Genomic DNA, 19,680 nt, shown 5'->3' with positions numbered 1-19,680 from the left:
GCAAAAAAAAGATTGAGTGAAACGAACCCGGGTAAGATCGTCATGATCACCATGGATCCCATAGGGCCAAGTGATTGCGGGTTCGGGTTCGTACTCGGGTTCGGATTGCCCCACCGATCCCTCTCCGCAAAGGATATAGTTTACTACTCATACGTTTTAAGCTGGGGAGTTAGTCAAACATAGCCTCACAGAGGCTGAAATTTCCATGGTAATAAATAGACCAAAGTGGACCAAAACTGAATTTCTAGAAGGCAGCCAAGTTTCAATAAAAGTGCCACTAATTCTCGGCATTCATCCGCCGGCACTGCCAGGACCTTAGCAGGACAAGGATAGCGGTTCCAAGGGCTGTCAATACGATGGGATCCGAGAATTCGGATGAAGTTACAATTTCAAGCAATGATCAGCAAACCAAGAAATTACATCCAAGCCAGGCCAGGCAGCTCCTAAATCATACAAATGTTTATAAGAAGCTAAATGGATCTCGTTGCTAGATAGAAGAAAAAAGTATCTCCAATTCCCTCTCGCACTATTCTGATCTAAATCCGAAGATGAAACTCTTTCTCAGCTTGAGTCTCTTGGGACTTGCTACTGCAAGTTCCAATTCCCTGACTGATGTTGTCACGCCGCAAAAGGGGGCAAGCTGTGCCTGTAAACGACTGTCGCGGGCATTCGACGGTGTTATCTTCCCCAATAACGCAAGCTACACTACACAGGCAGCGGACAAATTCTGGGATATTCGAGCCGATCTATCTCCGGCATGTGTATTTTTGCCCGCATCGGCAGATGAGGTCTCCAAAGCCATGTCGTTGTTCAATTCCTGCAACGCCCAGTTTGCTGTTCGAGGAGGTGGCCATATGAATGTAAGTCAAGCCTCTAACCCACATTGGAAGATAGAATTCAGCTGCTAACGCCCACCCAGTATCCAGGATCGAACAATATTGAAGGCGGCATTCTCGTGGCCCTCGAAAAGCTGAATGATGTTCAGGTTAAGAACGGTACGGTCGAGGTTGGGCCTGGACTCACCTGGTACGACGTCTATTCAGCTCTTGAATCTCACGGCCGCGTTGCAATCGGTGGTCGCCTTAAGACAATCGGTGTCCCTGGACTCAGTCTCATTGGCGGGTTCCACTATTTCAACAACAAATACGGATATGCCATGGATAACGTCGTAAGCTACGACGTTGTTCTCGGCAATGGAACACAGGTTACAGCAACAAAGTCTTCCCACAAGGATTTATTCTGGGCGCTGAAAGGCGGCGCCAACAACTATGGCCTCGTGACAAAGTTCACTCTACGAACCTACGATATGCCCAAGGTCAGCACGACAATCCAGGTCTACAATGAGAGCGGGATCCCCGATTTTCTGAACGCAGTGTGTGATATGGCTCATTTGGACGAGAAAGATCCTATTGCTGCGGGAATGGTTGCGAGCGTGCAGTATAATGCTACAACTAAGGTTTCATCTGCTTCGCTTCTTGGTGTCCAGGAGGGCATCAGCAAGCCCCCCTCTCAATTCGCCAATTTCTCTGCTATTCCTGCCATCACGCGAATCAATAATGTCACAACTATGAAGCAGTGGGCGACTGATCTTGACTCTCCTAAGCAGATGTTCAGGTGGGTAGAATTAGACACCCTTGTATAGAAAGAAGTATGCTGATAATATTCACAGAGTCATGTTCTCTCACAAGACAATGAAACCGGATGCGGAAGTCCTTGTTTCGATTTATAAGGCGTGGAAAGACGCCGTTGACCAGATTGCTGATGTTCAAGGCCTCTACCCAACCTTCGTGACCAATGTTGCTTCTGCCCCGGCCGCTCGCGTTGCACTCACCAATGGAGTTGGGAATGTTTGGGGCTTGGAGGACACTCCCCATATCTGTAAGTTATATGCCCTATTCTGGTACTTCGTTTAAGCAGCTCAAGCTAATTAATGGTTGTTTAGTATGGCAATTTAGCACTGGCTGGGCCCTGGCTCAAGACGACCTTCGCATCGAGGCTTGGTCGAGACAGCTTGCTGAGAACCTCCATGCCATCAATGTCGAGAAGGGAATCGCGTCGGAATTTGTCTATATGGGTGATGCTGGCGAGTGGCAGGACCCATTTGCTGGGTTCCCAAAAGAAAATGTTGCTCGGATGAGAGAGATCAGGTCATCCTATGATCCGGAGGGTGTCTTCTCTAGACTCAATTGGGGCGGTTTCAAGCTTGGACTTTGAGTAGTGTGCTGATATACTACAATATCATAGGAGCAAACTTGTACTCTTTGGTTCTAGCCAGATATAGATGAACAGAAATGATATAGATAATTGAACATGATCATTGAGATTGGTATCTAGTAAAACAAAAAAAAACAAGTTCACTCGTCGTACAATTGTCCCAGAATCAGGCTTTGGCATACAAACTCAGCACCAACGACTCTTGGTGTGTCACTTGTATCAGAGGGATCCATATCAGAGGGATCCATAGCGAACGCGGCAGACTTCTTTCGCTTCTTGCCTTGAATCCTCTGGGACATGGGCCGAGGGACTAGCATGGTTCTGGCAGCATCACGGTCCGCGTCATCAGCATACACTAAGTCCCAGCTGCAAGGAAGACCAGAATCGAATTCAGATTCCAGGACCGAGCGCGCGGCCTCGACATCAGGAACACGTTCCACCCGAGAAGCACCCAGGGCGAAGGTGAGGAAAACGTAGGCCTCTCTCTTTTCCTCGGCCTTGCCACGACCCATGACAATTAACACAGACTTTCCATCAAGCAGTTTTGGCCTTGCGGAAATTGTCTGGGGAAGGCGTGCTTTGGATGGCGGAGTTGGAATGAGCATTCTCGACTTTGTCGCACCATCGAGATACATTGATTCTCCGGCAGGTAGTAAATAGATGCCCCAGTCAAGTATACAGCCTTGGGTCACACAGTCCTCGACCCAGCGCCCTGAAAGACAGGGAATATTGAGCGCCAAAGCTTGCATGAATTTTTCACGACGCGAGTGTGTGTTTGCGATCAGACAGGCAAATCCGATATTTTGGGCTGAGTCCGTAAGATTGAGTCCAGAAAGGAACGTACTTCCCTGCTTGTGGTGTCCTTTTGTAGGGGATGTCGAGGTACGCAGAACGGATGACGATTCGAATAGTTCAGTAAACCCGCTGTGTAAGATTGATCCACCATTCTCTTTGATCAGACGCAGGATATTATTCTTTGAGGCCTCATCGTCTTTGTAAGAAGCCGCAAACGCCATGTTGGAAAACAGACCAACGCCCTGGGCGTTGCGCGAGAATCTGGCACTCGGTGATGCCGGCAAGGGAGATTTCACAGGAGTTTGGGGTAAGGACTGTTGAGGAGGCGCGGTTTCATGTTGGTATGTATAGTCTCGGTCTTTCAGACGATGCCACAGGGTCTTGTCGAGATAAATTCGAGCGATTGGAACTCTGATTACATTTGTGTTTTTGTTCAGATAACCAGCGGGAAGGCTCTCGCGATTCTTTGGTCCCAGAACAACAGTCGAGTAGCCAAAGATATCGGTTAGAGGATATTCGCCTCTTTCCGCAGCTTTGGTCAATTCTTCCTTGGTGAGTTTATCCTCGAGCCCACGGACTATGTGCGTGACCCTTGGAATACCCGGCATTTCAACTTTGACTGCATCTCCAATTCGAAGTTCGAGTCTTTTCACAGCAACCTTGTTCACTTCGATCGGAAGACTATCCTCGAGTTTAACGGAATACTTGGTCACCGAAGTACCAAGAGGCTTTCCTAAGCAAGTTCCTGGATAGTAGGCTGGCTTTCTATCCGGCCACAAAGAAATGATTTGACAAGGGGCGATCTGACGTTCATCGAAACCGACTGCTGCTGGTTTTGGCGAAAGTGGTGCGCTCGCCTGACGAGGGTCTGACGAGAGCAGATATTCAGAGTCAATATCAAGCTCCGTTAGTTGAGATGATGGAGCTGAGATGGGCCTTGGAATAACAACAAATGGTTTTGGACGTGGTTGCTTTTCGAGCTGACTCGCAGACTGGCTCTTGGGTTGACTTTTTGATTGGCTCTCAGACTGTTTCTCGCGCTGGGTCTCAGAAGGTTGCGACAAGGCCTGTGCAGAGGTTTCTGCTGAAGGTTCTGACCGGGGCTGCGGGTTCTTCTGTAATTGAGGACGGTGTCGAGACGGGAACGTTTGCATGCGCCTGGATTTAGATCTTCGAGGGATGATCTGCTGAGGCGAGCTCTCAATTTCCCATACATTTGCATCCACACGTCGAGATGGACCGTGTTGTCGACGAGCTGTAGCCGTAGGAACCTGGGTCTCAGCCGATGATTGAGTTTTCACAGGGCTAGATATCTCTTGGATTGGGGTGATTGTTTGTGGAAGCTCTGCGGCTGGAGTTGCAGGAAGTGTGATCTCAGACGTGTCGAAGGACTGACCCAGATTTCCGCGGCGTCTTTTTCTCGGGCGCGTTGGAGATCCTTGAATCAGTGCGTTAAAATCCGGATCGTTCGTGAAAAAACTCATATCGATTTCAACTACTTTGTCTTTGCCGTGAACCTGCGGGGAGGTATCTGATGCAATGTCCATCAATCTTCTGCGCTGTCGTCCACTCGGACTTGACAATATTGATGGCTTGCACTTGATTGGCGAAGACTGAGCACGTATTTGAGATGGCCGTTGTTGGCTGAACCGGGCGGAGTTTCCCACTGGAAACATGGGTGGAAGATCGTCGTCCTCATTATTCTCATTGGATTCGCCATCCCATCTATTAGATCCCTGACGATCAGGGCTAGTGTTGGGAACTTTTGTCATTTGAGAGATATCGCTGACTGATGGCCGCAGGTGGATTGGTGTTTCTTTGATTTGCGAGGGCAGCGAGGAGGACTTTTCTCCTGGATACGATCCAGTCCGCCGGAGGAGTGCCCCATGTGAAATGGTTTCGGATTGATCGTGGGAGGACTCGGGTTTGTCTCCGTTGGCCGGCTGATATTCTGCATCTTCTGCTTCATTGCGATGTGATGAACGAGTACTCTGCTGTTGAGAGTTGCGGCCGGGGAACCGAGAATGCATCGTTCCCGGACGTGAGTCAAGAGATGGCGACTCTAGGCTCTGACCAGCAGGGGAAGTCCGTGCAACGTGTATTTCTGCATCAATTTCCATATCCTCCGGCACTGATTGAAGACCAGATGGCGCATTTTCTTGCCTCGGCGACCCCTGCGGTGTTTGCTGAGAATCCTTAACCATAACTTGTGAAGACCTGGCGACGAGCTGATTATCAGAATCATTCACTTCGCTCAAGTCTTGATGCACAGTATCATCGGCATGATCTGCCGCCGATTGGCTTCCTTCCATGCCAAGGGCTTGGGATAAACGGTCGTGTGCATTGCTTGTAGCAACTGCAGGCTCATGAGGAGCAATGTAATTTTCTTTATCCTCCTCCATGGAAGCAGGAGGGGGCTCTTGGGATTGGGGTACTTGCGGCCCCGCATCTTCTTCTTCTTGTTCCGTTTCCTCTTCGCTTCCGGCTCCGTGCATCCCAATTGCATCATCCTCGTGGATATGAATAGAGGTGGCGGGGGAGGATCCACCAGCATCACTTCGAGGTCGACCAGGCGTATTCAAAGCTGCGAATTGTGCCGCAGTCTCCTCGTCAATTTCCCGTTTACGCCTCGCGGCCTCCACGAATGAAGGTTCTTTGTAGAAATCCTGATCGATCTGATCCCCTGAGTGCAGGTTTTCTTCCGATCGCGTCAACCTCTCTCCAAGCGATTTGTCGCGGTTATGTTGTGATTCCTTCAAAGATATGTAGTTGAGGTTCGGTTCGGAAGACTCTCGTGCAAAGTTTCCGCGGAAGTTCACTAGTGGCGAGGAGATCGGGTTATGTATACGTTGCTGTATGGGAACATTGGGCGAAGGTCGATCTGATGCTAATTCGGAGTGAAGGCCATGGACCAGGGGGGAGGAGGGAGCTTGGGTGTTCTTGAAAACTTGGCTGAGGCCCATCAAAAGACCACCACTCGATCCAAGGTCGGCCAATAACGGGTTTCTCGAGGCGCTCGGGGTTTGAGATGTGCCAGGCGTTTGATTCTTCTTCTTTATCGCGGTAGCTGGGGTAGTCGTCAAGAATCGTTGCGATTCGGGGAAGAATTCGGGTTGTAGGCTGTGGTCAGCGATCGGGGAGGATGGGCTTTGGGCGTAGACGCTTTCATCATCATTCGTTGGAGACTGGTTTCTTTCGTGGCGTAAAGTATTAAATTCGGCGAGGATATCGAGATGGCCACTATCGCCCTCATGCAGGGTCATGAGTGTTGCATTATCCGCACCATTCTGTAAGAAATCTCCGTATACCGATTCCCCATTCTGTCGAATGATGCTATCGTACACGGATTGTGAGACAACTTGGGTATCCCCGGGGTCACCCTCTACAGAGTCCATTTTTTCGAGCTGCGGTCCGCCCACAGGGTGGGTGTTTTCCGATGTAGCTGCACTGGTGTGGGAGCTCATTGAGGCTTTCGCATGTTGTATTGTGGCAGGGAGGCTGAATTGTTGTTTCAGAGGGGATTTGGGTGTGTTCGATGAGTGAAGTGTAGACAGCTCGGGGTCGGTCGGCGGTGCGTCACCTTGAGAAGGAATGACTGAATGGACGAGACGGGAGGAATTATTTGGTGAAGTGCTGTCAATTCCCGCCAGACCAGAAGAAAATGGCTGCGATGGTTCGTGCTCCTGAAAAGACCGAGGTTAGTCCAATAGGATTCTCGAACAACTGCAGGATATTACATACATGTACTAGTCCCAACGCGTCGCGTTGGAGCTTCGCGATGTCGATACTGTCCTGCGTCTCCATAGTCCGCAGAGCGTCGAATATTGCACAGATCTATTGATTTCTCTCGTTAGGAAGTGTGTCGTCTTTCATAATCGCCGCCTTTTGGCACAGACTGGAGAAATGAACCGAGTCTGAGTGAATTTGGTCCATGGGAGAACGCGATGGCTTCGCGTCAGTCACGTGGACTTGTAATCTTGCCTGTTACGAACTAGCGTCTCCATGTTTGGCTTTAATCAAGTCAAGGACGAGTTTGATGGTCACCCTCGCTTTCATTGTTTACAGTTAAAAGCTAAAATCGTTTATTGTCTACGACTATTCGCAAAGAATCTCATCAATCATTGTATTGGTCATATGTGGACCAGCCATGGGTATATTGCTTGATTTGGAAGAAAATACTAGTACTGAGCGGGTATCTGAAGCCCTATCTCGTACAGGATTGTCCTAGGCGACACCGAATTTCGTTGGCGCCCATGAGGAATAATGTCCACCTCTCTCTAGTCACGCGTGCGGTTGGGAATCCATCGTCGGAGGAGGAACTCCCGAACCTGATACTGTCCCAGCAAGGCCGCGATGTCTTCTGAGGAACCTGTCGGCGGGGGTACTTCCACGTAGCAGATCACCAAGCTCTTTTTCACCTGTGCTTGAACCCGATTCACACAGTGCAGCCACCACCAGCTGCGGGACTGTTTACTTGTCACATATTCTCTGCGTTCCTCCGTCTCTGCCCAGTATGGGTCACTGTAGGATGGGATTATAATGAGGGCGAACTCGGCGTGGGAGAAAACAGGACCGCGGTTGTAAAGTAGATAGTCGGTTCCGAATTTTACACCGGACCGCACTACCCACCCGAGTGATCGAAAGTGGTGGTAGACAACATATGACAGCATAAAGGGATCATCGGGGTTGAGTTCGGATGCTTCGGCGTGGGGAGGAAAGTAGGAATTGCGGCGGAGGAGAGGGAGGAGATTCGAGGTTGGGATGACAGTGTTTTGTTCACGATCAAAGACACGGAGGACGCCTAGTCCGTAGACAAGGAAGAAGGCTTCCTCATTGGATATTTGAAGATGCTCTTGGTTCTCGAGAATGTCTTCAATATCAAGTTCATCTGCATCCGTCAAGCTGGAGCCCTGGAGCGGGGCAGTGGATGTTGATGTTGCTTCTTTTTGTTCCACGACGGACGAAAAGCGAACTGATTTGCTTTGCGCCGACTCGGGAGTATCTGCAGGTGGCACTGACGCTCCATTTTGAGACCTGCGCAGTCTTGATTCTTGATACTTGGCTTCCATCGCCTTCTTGACGGAGAACTTCTCGATTGTAGTCGCTGTATCATCTACCGAGTCGCCGACCGATGGAGCCATAGAACCAGACTCCCTCGCAGCTGCCTCTAACTTGAGACGTTCGTCGATGAGGAGCTTCTCTGACCTTGCTCGTTCAAGCTTCAATGCACGCCGTTCCGCCCTGCGTCTCCTGGTAGCCTCCTCGCTGGTGTTTCCACCGAGCAAGCCTCTCCGCTTCTTCTCACGCCCCAGCCAGCTAGGTTCACTTCGGCTCAGGCTGCCTTTGCCGAAAAAGCCCATCTCCCATAGCGCCCGGATCGCCTTCTCGTCCGTCACGTGGATGGAGGAAGTCGCTGGGTCGAAGTATGCAGAGTGGATTTCTTGGCTAGGGCGAGAGATAAGGAAGGAAAGGTACGAGAGGGCAGCACTAAGGATGGAGAGGGGGTTATGAGGAATTACAGGTGGAACGGGATGTGCATTGACAGGGAGAGGAAAGCGATGAATGAGTCTGTAATTTGGTCTAGGAGGACGAGGTGCCCGGGCCGGACGAGGATTCACTCGTGCAGGGTCGGCCTCGGGGCTCGCTTGAGCCGCGCTGGTGGCATTGGCCTCGGTCATATTCAGATAGCTGTTACTGGATGAATTGAAAGAGCCCTGGGTGGAGAAGTTGAGTTAGCAACAATCTTCCACGAAACATGTGACACAAATTGTGAGTTTGGTAAATCTTCTCAGATACCGTAGTAGTCAAAATAAGCAAATCATTGACAGGCAGCTAGAAATCAAAGTGCCACCTGCCTAGGCTTGGGATATTTTGTCATCACTGAAGATGGGGGGGAGGGGAGCAAGGAAAGAAAAAATGAATAGCTCCATCGAGCTGGGATTCAAGCTTACCTGATAAGAGTAGTGAATATCAATGTGCTCTCTGAATTGGCATGTAATGTAAGTCAGTACGTTCAGTAGATCATCATCATAAAATGACCCAATTTCCCGGAAGGAAATATCAATGAGTCGGTTTGACTCCGAGGTTGACTCAGAGGATGAGAAGGGAGGTCTTTGCTGGAGGAAAACTTTTTGGCTGTTTTAAGCGCAGTGGGTGACTAATCAGGTGGTCCGTGTGTTCGGCGTCAAAAAAAAATCCAAAGTTCCTCCGCACCGTCCACGCCGCACTCCTCGAACAGCAGAACATCACATTCCGCCAAGTAAGTACATATTGCCTGTTTATCGACATCTGATTGGGGTATTATATGGTCATACTAACATATTTCCTCTACCAGAATGCATCTTATGGTATGTCGTTACCGATCCCAATCGATCTCAGTTTCCGAATCGACCATCATAATCACACGACACTCTGAACATCTCACTAACTGCGTCTCAAGTACACCCTCGGTCCCGATGGCAAGCGCGTCTACACCTTGAAGAAGGTTGTTGACGGCAAGGTCTCCAAGTCTGCCCACCCCGCCCGTTTCTCCCCCGATGACAAGTACTCTCGGTATGTGACATCTCCTGTCCAGACAATCCCCCAACAAGACAAGAGAAATTGGATGCAGAACTAACATCATTGGTTTTTAGTCACCGTGTCACCCTGAAGAAGCGCTACAACCTTCTCCTCACCCAGCAGCCTGGTATCGTCATCTCCTCGTCCCGTTCTGCGCGCCAGCTACTAACGTCCGTCACAGAGAACTAAGCTTCTAGGCTTGGCTTAAAAACTTGACTGTTTGGAGGGATGGACTGAACGGTATCGGTCCGATTCGGCGCATGGTGTTATTTCTTCGGTCTGCGGACGACTGAATCGCATTGCTTTGGATGTTTACAAGATCTACGGATTGAGTCTCATATTGAATACCAATCGAAAATATATTGAGAATTTTCCATTCCTGGCCCTCTATTTAACTGCTATCTAGTATGTGCAAAGAAGTACCGTAGATCGCATCGTGACAGAAGTTCCAATGACTTTTTGTTGTGCATATATCCCAAACTCCAGCCCATGTAATATGTAATGCAGATATCGTTCATGGCATTCAACGCTTGCGCGAGTTAACGTTCCGGCCAGCACCGACCTTGGTGCGTCCATTTTGCCTGTTGCGCTCGCCAGTCAAAATACCGGGGAGGTAGTCCTCGTCCATGAGGTCATGCTGGCGGCGTTGGCGACGCTCCTCTTCGGCGTTCGCCCGAGTAAACTCCTTCTGATCCTCGGTAAGGACAAGGTCTCTACCCCAACCACCCTTTCCAGCGCCTCCCTTCCATTTTCCATTGGCAGTACCTGCAATGGGCTTGGGAATACTGTACACATTACCACGGGTGTTCCACTGCATGTTCTTCTTCAGATGCATGGTGAACTGGCCGTTGGCGGTGGTTGTGCAGGAGACGCGGGTAAGAGTATCTTTACCACAGCGAGGGCAGAACTGCTTGCTCATATCCTTGGTGGTAAGGAAGCAGCCGTGGCAGCGCTTGATGAAAGTTCTCAGATGCTGGATTCTCTGGAGAGTGGTAGTCGAAAGAAGGTTGAGGTTCATCTGCAGGAGGACGTTTTGGCACTGTATCCAAATTAGTGGGTGCATTTGCAAATGAACGTGTATACACTTACAGCAAAATCAGTAGTCATGGTTGCGACCTGCATGACCTTAACCTCACTACCAGCCGTCGCACCACTGCCATCGTCGCGGGCCAGCCGCTTCTTGTAGTTGGTGGGTGTGATCCATTCTCCGCCGTCCGAGTCCGCGGCATCATCCTCATTTGCGTCGAGGTCAACATCCTCTTCACCCTCTTCCGCTCCGTCCTCCTCGATCTCGACGGGGTTCTCATTAATTGCATCGGTCTCTTCAGACTTTGTGACTTCGGTGTTCTCTGCGATGGTAGCCTCTTGGACGCCCTCGGTGATCGCCTCCACGTCCTTGGACTCGGTATCCACCTTAGGCTCCTCCTCCAACTTCTGTTCTTCCTCCTTGACAGGCGGCGCTCCATTCACGCGCTTCTGGCCGGGCACACTGCGCAAGCGCCAGTCGCCTCCATTGCGCTCACACTCAATCTCGTAGGCGAGCGCCAGAACTTCAATATCGTTTCGGCTCAGCACAGAGCGGTCACCAGTCTTCTTTGCGAATTCGCTAACAATGTTGAAGCTTTTCGGGTTCGGAGTGCGCTGCTTGAGGAAAGGAAGATAGAGAGTTTCGATACGGGCGCGGGCGTCGGGATCGCGAATCTCGCTCACCACAGCGGGGGTGGTGATAATCTCATCGCATTGAGCGAGCAGAGTAGAAAGCGGCGGGGAATTTTTGATGATGGGGCCGGCGTCCAACACGATTGTGTGGATGGACTTGGGCGGCGACGATGCGGATTCCGCCATATTGGTCTCGACTTGAGAATGACGCAAAGGATATTTCGCAGGTGAATTGTAACTAGCGAAATGGAGGGACTTTCAAGTTCGTGGGTTTCTCACAAGGTGGTGCAGAAAGGAAATTTCTCGGATGTTGGCCTGTGCGCGGTTCTTTATCTTATCGTCGCCCTATGCCCCGCCATTCCATTGGGCAACTATGCGGACTCAGAAAGAATGTATTTTGGAAGGTTGAGTCTGATTGTGGAGTATCAGTCAGAATTCAAGGGCATTTCAAATTAATTTGTATGTTGTGGTTGAATGCCCGCTTGGGTTGTCCTGGAGGTGGGCAGAATACTAGTTAAATTCTGTTATTATTGATATGAGTAACTAGTAATTATGCGGCGCTCAAAATTCACTTGGACAAGTCGATCTCCGTTGGGGTATTGAAGAAGAATATTAGTCTTTCCTCTTCTCTCCAGGCTTAGCAGGCCACTGAATCAATCGTTCATTCCAAAATTTAGCTCTACATGAGCTCACTGAGAGCAGGGGTTGGAATCGAGTTGCGGTAGGCTCGTATGCACTGCATATACTTCATGTCATGATGCAAGATGCAATTTCACACTTAGAATCCTCGTGGGTGACAGGACTAACCATAGAAGCAGAATGTCATATAGTCACACCGACTCTACTCTATAGTGTGATTACATGCAGGTGCCACTGTCTGCGCAGGTGAAGTGTTCCAAGACTATACGGTTGCAATACCGACCAGACCCGAATCTTCCTTGGACGGTGAATTTAGTGGCGGATTTTCACTCCAAGGGCACATTCTACACAATACAATCCATGTGTGGCAAGTTACTGCAATGACTTCGAGTGAGGGTTGACTTTTCTCGTCAATACAATCGACAATATAGTATATGGACTCGGACTTTTCCCACGCTTCCAAGCTTCCAAGGTTACTACTAGTAGTAACTGATAAACTTTGCCCCAAAAAAATAAAGACACTCAGGACTGTATTTCAGTTCCAACCATCCTTGCTCAACCTTTCCCACGCGTTTCTTGCGAACCCCTTCAAGGCACATGCTAATAACCGCCAACGACGAGTTACACGTGAGAGGCTGCATTCCGAGGCCTCAAACGCAGCAAAGTATTGCCAATTCCTCTGCAAGGGGATACAAGGTCGGCTTTCCAGTCAATCTGCATCGGTTAGCTGCAAAGTTGTGTGGCTAAATGTGATATGTCATATGTCGAATCCCATGTCATCCGGCTTGCTAGGCCGCATAGAGATGCATACGGAGTAGCGCGTATTGGGTTTCGTCATTCCACATCCATATGCTCTTCGTGGGAATAGTATTATTTACATCATTGTGACTACATTACAGCGCGTCAGATAATATGACACTGCTACCGTGGACCCGCTGAGAAGTATTATGAACCTAATCGTAATCTAGCAATCCATAAATACGTCCTTAACGAACGCAAGCAAAAAGGCCGAAACCAAAATGCCGTATAAATCATTGATAGTACATACAGCCTCCCATCTCAAGTTCTTCTGCGTCTCTTTGTATGAGATGTGCCAAATAAATGAGCCACCTTGAACAAAGTGCCTGCCTTTTTCGTATTGACCACCACGAAGATAGGACATATTGCGAGACCGCAAATATTCAAATGACAGATGCCCCATATCTTCGAAACATTTTCGAGGACTTTGAGTAATAAGGGAGTCATGAAGCCGTTTAGGGAAGGATTGAGTGGAAGTATGACATGTGTGAATTTCCCATAGAGAATCCGCTTTGTCAAGGCCAGGGCCGAAGTTAACCCACCTTGTCATGATGAGGGCAATTTTGCAACTTGAATCAAGCATACAAATTTTCGATCAAAGAAAATGTATTGCATTTGGGACAGGTGTAGCAAAGGAAGGCTTCTTTTCCATCAAATACAGAGCCTAGATCAGAGGCTCTGCCTTTGAGTGAGATGTGTCTGCAGATTTCAAAGTACCGTAAAGGATTTGAGTTTGAATTAATCTTTGAATCTTCCCATATTCTGAAAATTATTATATCCTGCATCGTGTATAATCTCCAAGGGGCTGAGGAGATATTTGTGCTTCGATCGATAATAGCGTTGTAATGTTTGCATAGAACAAGAGTCGACATTCGGGGTCTTGCCAAGGATGGTAGTGGCGACGGACTTGTGTAAATGATAAAGATTCATTGCTAATACCAGATTGTAGACTATAACAGAACCTTCTTATTGCAAGCTTAACTTGGAGGAAGGATATACAATTCCTTGAATGAGAGTATATAGAATGTGTTCTCATACTAATTGATGAACCTTGATATTGCTCTGCTCGCCAGTTATACCCTTTCCTATCACAAGGAAGCCGGCAAGTTTGTCTTTGGCTAACCCACTAAGCGCATGGAGTTGATGATTGCAGAGGCAAAGGCAAACGAGATAGACAGGTGGAAGTAAGCCACATATTTGCAGTAATAACTCTAAAGGAAGCCCAGGTAGTGTATAAGGTTCCATGATGGTTATCAGCAGGCGGTGGTACACATTCAAATTCCACAGACTCAGAGGCAGTGGCAATGGTCGTGAAGGTTATGGTCAGGGCAATGGCTGTGGATCTGTGGCGGGGGAAGAAAGTAGGAAGATAAAGTGATGGATATATGACGGATTTGATTAGCTACCACTCCTACTAACTAGTAGGTAGCAGGTAGGTACTAGTACCAATATTGAATTGGAAGATTCAACCACGGAACCATAGTGCTCTGATCAAAATTGGAAAGTATACACGATCTGGACGCTGCCAATTGGAGTTTTCGGTATGTGACACTATTGCTGAGAATGGCTGGTGACTTAGTCGGTAAGTAGCCCTGGGGCTTCTCTTCAAGGTAATCCGTCCTCAGCAGGAAATGCGAGCGGGTCAGCTTGTATAGCTATCGCTTGACTAGGTGTCTTGTGATAGAACAAGAGATGAGGGTACGATCACGGACGATCAGGCCTGCGAACTTCTGAGGTCTGTGATCAGTGTCAAGAACTGACAGTTCTTCTTGTAAGAGTTCCTTAGGCTATACTTGGAACAGAGCAGAATGGCCAGAATGCCAATCCTTACGCTTTCTATCATTGTTAAGTCCAATCGGCTGTCTCCGAGGCCCGACTCTAAATAGAACTTGAATGGCACGGAGAATTTCTTTTATTGAACGGAGACGCGGAAATTGGGTCGCCCCTTGCTCTGAAGGTTCAATGCCCCTGAGCTTAACGAGCGCCCTAACTTTGAAGACGGAAACTGTCCTATAATTGACCTAAGGGATGCAGATACGCTTGTCATTAATCCCACCACCTACACCCTTCATATTGTCTGAATTTGAAACAAGTCAATGCAATAATGAAAATTTCCCCGCTTTCTGATCTCTCCAGTAGCACCAAGAGGCATGAAGAACGAGGAAGCAAGCTGAACGCGTGTCGATCTCTGGTGATCTGCGCTTTTTTGTGATAGATCGGATAGCTGCTTCTCGGGCCTGGCGGCCATTTGACATTCGCAATTATTCTCCGTTTTCTGAAGCCTCATGCAGCTGGCCACCCTGTCCAAATAGGAACGGGCCTCTAATAAGGCTACATTTGCGGGCAGATGCTAGATACATTGCTTAACGTCATCATGCGATTCGAGCGACCAATGGAGATGCCCTCCAGGTGGCTTGTCAAACTCGACAATGTATGAGCTAGAGACCCTCCTATTCAATGGGACTCGATAAAGCTAATTGACCAAGCCGGTTTTATTTTGATGACTGGCAGGAGAAATCGCAAATGCTTCTTTGGTGTTACTTTAGTTCAAAATCAGGATTGATTCGATGTAATTTGTCGATTTGAAGATGGCTATACAGAAATTCTGCACAAGGGGATGATGATCTTTCCACATTAACTCTTTCAAGAAAACATCGGAGTACAACTTTCGTCCGTCCGCCCCCGGGCTCCGCTTAAGTTTCGCATCCGTAGATCTCCGTCCGGGTGTCGCAGTGAGATCTAATCGATACATCGGACCGAGTATACAGAGTACATGCGCGCAGGATTGATCACGCTGATTGTCTGAAATCTCATTCTGTTTTCAATGAAGATGGAAACGGGATGGGCATCCCCTTCAGCTTTCACATGCAAGTGTCTGCGGGTATAGATTAAATGTTGGCTCTGCTTGGCAGTATATTTATATACGTTCCCGATGTAGAGGTTAGCCCATCTGGGTATTAGTATCTATAGAACAATGGTTCAAGTTGCAATAGAAAAACGAGACATGGCGCATTCCACAGAATAGTCAAGAAAAGGGGTCTAAAGGGAACAGAAGTTTCTTTTGTGGGATTTACGCAAGTATCAACTACGACTGGGGCAAATTAAAGCCCCAATTCGTTGTACGCAACCCCTTGCGCAGATGATGCACCTTGCCCTCCTTCCACCCGAGTCCCTTTCTTGCACCTGGGGCATTCGTCCCAGATAGACATCGATACATTAAGCAGGGATATCTCTGCGGTCGTCCTTCACCCAGGGAGACGAGACTAGCGGATTTAAGCCCCAACCATCGCTGTGCCTTTCCATTTGCTTGTATTGTTTATTGGCCTGGACCCGCTGTTCTCGTCACATTGAGAGAGCGTTATATGAAAGGAACGATCCTCAGCACTCCCCTCCTTTCCTTCCTTTCCCCGGAATTTGCATTTGCGCCCTTTTAACGCTCGTTTAATATATTGCTTTCGTCACTCCGTTCACGTCTAGAATCCACTGAATCATTGGTTTTCATTGGGATTTCTAAAACCTTTTCACACAACTCTACTCATTTGGCATTGAATCAAACATAAAAATTGAGAAATTGCTTTTTGGTTTCCATCAACGATGGATATCATCGGCCTTGACGATGGAATTTTCAAGCGGGAGGAGATTGGTGGTGACATCTACCTATCTTCACGTGGAACTCAAGGCTTGGTGGTAAGCGTTGTATTCACATCGTTGGCTACAGTATTCGTGGGGATTCGAATCTATACCAGACTTAAGTTCTTGCGAACCTTGGAGGCCAATGACTGGATGGTAATCATCGCATTGGTATGCTTGATCTGGATTCCAAAAACGTCAAACATCCGCTAAAAGCTTCCTGAAGGTCAACTCGTTCATCTTCATGGGACTCGACATCGTCGAGGCTACCAGCGGAATGGGAATGCATCTCAAGGATATACCTCCCCATATTCTCGTGAGACAGTTAAAGGTGAGAGACATTCTTCTCAAAAGTTTCAAGCTTCAATTCTAATTGCTCTCCATAAGGCATTCTGGCTCACTATTCCCTTCTATAACGCCGCCGTCCTCTGCGCGAAAGCCTCGATCCTCATGCAATATTTCCGAGTATTCCCCACAAAGCGCATGCGTCTTATCTGCTGGATCATGATTACAATTTTGGCTCTCTATGGTACCTGGGCTGTGATCAGTGCATTTCTGAATTGTATCCCCGTTGCTAAGTTCTGGGATCCTACCATCGAGGGGTTCTGCTTGAACAAGCCTGCATTGTGGTTCTCCAATGCTGCCATGCACATCACCACTGATATAGCAATCTTGATTATCCCGATCCCTGCCCTGGCATCGATTGATATTCCCAAAAGGCAAAAAATTGCATTGATGCTGATGTTTGCCCTGGGTGGATTGTGAGTATTCCAGACATACTTTCGAAGCATCGAATGTATTTTGCTAACAGAGATTATCCAGCGTGTGCATTACGAGCATCGTTCGTCTCGCCAGTCTCAAAAAGATATCCGATTCCCTGGATCCTACCTGTAGGCAGCAGTTCCTTCTTTAAGCGAAGCTCAAGTGGCCGACTAACCATCTTACCAGATGATAATGTGGGCGCCGCGTCTTGGTCCGCTATCGAGTGCAACACCGGTATCATCTGCGCTTGTCTTCCGACTTTAAAACCACTCGTTTCCAAAATCATACCTGGCTTGATCTCAACCCTCAGTGGAAACCGCTATGGCACAGGCCAGTCCACAACTCGCCACGGCACCTGGAACGATGAGTCGACTATTGGCGCACCTGGCGAAGACCCCGAGTGCGGATCGGGCAATCCAGAGCGTGTGCTGTCTTTCGGTCCTAGCGGAGGGTTGAAGTATGGAGAAGCCGTGGGAGCCAAGGACGACAAGCTCCAGGTGATCGATCCATCTGTTATCAGCGAGCTTTCGGAGCTCCGCCACCAACACACCCCACCCAGCGAGTCAATTCCTTCGAAATAGTTCCATCACGATACAACGCCAAGTCTATACCATTTTAATCCTCTTCATGGTGTTTCAGTCCGATGGGTCAATCACATTCAACCTTCTGGGCAGATTCCACCCATTTATTCGCCCCTTTCGGCCTGGTGATGATCATGCATGCTCTCAAGCAATACGTTCCTTGTTAGCCTCTTCTCATATTTTAGTACCACTATTTTAGTTCTCCTATTTCTAGAACACATGTTGAAACGAATATACAATTATGTTGAAGACCATGAAGGAAAGGATAAATCAATAAGCCGAAAAAATGTTCTTATACTTCTAGCAATCATGTGTATCTAGATCTATACCTCAAATCTTCTTAAAAAAAATATACCCGACTAAAAATCAGCAAAGTCCTTGTCAACTTCCTCGAAGTAATCGAAGAAACCCTTAAACAGCTTAACGCCAAGACCAGGGTCCAGACTTCCGGTCGTCGCACGAATACTATGCATGCTGAGCTGCGGAATACCGCAGTCAATAGCGCGCATACCAATCTGGGCACTGGTCATGGGGCCAATGGTGCCACCACTGCGCGAATCGTTCCGGATTTGGAAGACCTGCAGGGTCGAGCCGCAGCGAGATGCGATGGTCTTCAGAATGCCAGAGCTAACACTGTCTGTGGTCATGTGGCCGTTGGAATCGGCAGAGACGGCGATACCGACATTAAGGCGAGGGGAGTGGTTCTCCATATATACATTCAGGAAGTTGGGGTTGACGGCGTGGATGACATCAGATGAAACCAGGAAGCTGTTGGCGACGGTTTGCGAAAGAAGGTTGGGTCCGTAGTTGTCCTTGGCAAAGGCTTCTGTGATTCTATCGATCACGCTGCTCATGAAATTTGAGCGAGCTCCTTGGCGGAGTAAGCTGCCAATCTCTTCGTCATCAAACATGCCAACCATCTTCACAGTACCGGGCGAAGTGCTGTCACTGGAAGCGATGAGGGCTTCTTGGGCAGCGTAGCAGCAGAGCTTATCGTCAATGCGACCAGCGAAGATCATGTCCTTCTCCAATCCACCAAGCTGGGCAGGCTGGGTGTCAAAGAGCTCCAGTTCCCATTCAATAATAGAGCTGTAGTCTGTCACGCCGATCTCCTTGGAGATGATCTTGACCAGCTTCTCAGGCTGGGTCGCCGCAAAGCTTCCAGCTGGGATATCACTAGCCTCAGTTGTAGTCGACTTCTCAAACAGATCTGAGTTATCGATTCCAACGATTGGAACCATCTGGGTCTCCTGGTTGAATGGTCCATTCGCAGGTGCTCCGAAATGAGGAGCAAGGGTGGGGATACGGGCGATGGGCCAGTCAAGCTTAACCAGCTTGCTTTCAACCTTACCGGTCTCGGGGTCGCGGACGATAACGCGACCACCGATACCAAGATCACGGTCCCACCATGTCGAGCTGAGGGCGCCCGCATAGGGAGCAACGCCGAGTTGCAGGAAGCCTGCCTTTGTAGGGAGCTTGGATACCGGCTTCAGCTTCGCCGTCAGGGCGTCCACATGGCCTGCCACAATGGCCACTCCATTTCCACTCTCGTACTCTGTGCCAATGTTGAAAGCAATCAGGGAGCTGCCATTGCGGCTGGTGTAGAACTTGCCGCCCCGCTTGAGCTCCGAGTTCCACACCGCACGTTCAGAAAGGTATTTGTAGCCGTGTTGCTCGAGTTGATTGGAGAAGGACTTGACAGCGTGGAAGATGGTCGGGTTGGAGGTCATGAACTCGCAGTAAGGCTTCGAATAGTCCTCAGGTCGGACGGGCGTATCGGTCGAGACGGGAGCTGAAGCTAGAGTTGGAGTCGGGGCTGAGGGAGCTCTCGCTTTGGGGATAGTAGCATCCTCGGGAAGCTGGGCATGGATATGTGAGGCCCAGGGACGATCGAGAGCAGAACCGTGTCGACGAGTCATAGTGATAGATATTGGGAGAATGGGTTGAGATGGGTGGAGGAGAAGGTGTGGAGATGGAGATGAAGGAGGAGTCATGAGGGGAAGTTGGAGCAACGGAGCCGATCGGGGGAGGCTGGGCATTCCCA

At 48.9% G+C, this 19,680-nt stretch overlaps 7 protein-coding genes across 7 annotated transcripts; 3 read left to right on the top strand and 4 right to left on the bottom strand.

Annotated features, from left to right (window-relative positions):
• Positions 1-548: 548 nt before the first annotated feature.
• Positions 549-2,214, top strand: N7481_002213 (FAD-binding oxidoreductase; the record flags this gene model as incomplete). The annotated part of the gene is made up of 4 exons (XM_057261432.1): positions 549-860; positions 920-1,614; positions 1,670-1,878; positions 1,943-2,214. 4 exons carry the CDS (start codon positions 549-551, stop codon positions 2,212-2,214), a joined length of 1,488 nt encoding a protein of 495 aa, XP_057126364.1.
• A 140-nt stretch (positions 2,215-2,354) lies between these two features.
• Positions 2,355-6,813, bottom strand: N7481_002212 (chromatin-binding protein RAD9; the record flags this gene model as incomplete). The annotated part of the gene is made up of 2 exons (XM_057261431.1): positions 2,355-6,692; positions 6,751-6,813. The coding sequence occupies 2 exons, from the start codon at positions 6,811-6,813 to the stop codon at positions 2,355-2,357; spliced, it is 4,401 nt and encodes a 1,466-aa protein (XP_057126363.1).
• Positions 6,814-7,286: 473 nt separating this feature from the next.
• sen2 (tRNA splicing endonuclease subunit SEN2) lies at positions 7,287-8,687 on the bottom strand (the record flags this gene model as incomplete). Its single annotated transcript, XM_057261430.1, has 1 exon — positions 7,287-8,687. The coding sequence occupies one exon, from the start codon at positions 8,685-8,687 to the stop codon at positions 7,287-7,289; it is 1,401 nt and encodes a 466-aa protein (XP_057126362.1).
• Positions 8,688-9,344: 657 nt separating this feature from the next.
• Positions 9,345-9,756, top strand: N7481_002210 (H/ACA ribonucleoprotein complex subunit NOP10; the record flags this gene model as incomplete). The annotated part of the gene is made up of 3 exons (XM_057261429.1): positions 9,345-9,356; positions 9,449-9,561; positions 9,642-9,756. 3 exons carry the CDS (start codon positions 9,345-9,347, stop codon positions 9,754-9,756), a joined length of 240 nt encoding a protein of 79 aa, XP_057126361.1.
• Positions 9,757-10,090: 334 nt separating this feature from the next.
• On the bottom strand, positions 10,091-11,412 carry N7481_002209 (rRNA-binding endoribonuclease; the record flags this gene model as incomplete). Its single annotated transcript, XM_057261428.1, has 2 exons — positions 10,091-10,606; positions 10,657-11,412. The coding sequence occupies 2 exons, from the start codon at positions 11,410-11,412 to the stop codon at positions 10,091-10,093; spliced, it is 1,272 nt and encodes a 423-aa protein (XP_057126360.1).
• A 4,845-nt stretch (positions 11,413-16,257) lies between these two features.
• N7481_002208 (uncharacterized protein) lies at positions 16,258-17,636 on the top strand (the record flags this gene model as incomplete). The annotated part of the gene is made up of 5 exons (XM_057261427.1): positions 16,258-16,464; positions 16,520-16,624; positions 16,681-17,054; positions 17,116-17,183; positions 17,242-17,636. 5 exons carry the CDS (start codon positions 16,258-16,260, stop codon positions 17,634-17,636), a joined length of 1,149 nt encoding a protein of 382 aa, XP_057126359.1.
• A 359-nt stretch (positions 17,637-17,995) lies between these two features.
• On the bottom strand, positions 17,996-19,555 carry N7481_002207 (M18 family aminopeptidase; the record flags this gene model as incomplete). Its single annotated transcript, XM_057261426.1, has 1 exon — positions 17,996-19,555. One exon carries the CDS (start codon positions 19,553-19,555, stop codon positions 17,996-17,998), a length of 1,560 nt encoding a protein of 519 aa, XP_057126358.1.
• Between the last annotated feature and the right edge of the window lie 125 nt (positions 19,556-19,680).

The sequence above is a fragment of the Penicillium waksmanii genome (assembly GCF_028829765.1).
Source record: "Penicillium waksmanii strain IBT 27052 chromosome Unknown utg000002l:1.0-3326099.0:1.0-3328782.0, whole genome shotgun sequence".
Classification (NCBI taxonomy): domain Eukaryota; kingdom Fungi; phylum Ascomycota; class Eurotiomycetes; order Eurotiales; family Aspergillaceae; genus Penicillium; species Penicillium waksmanii.
This window is presented reverse-complemented; position numbering and strand designations above follow the sequence as displayed.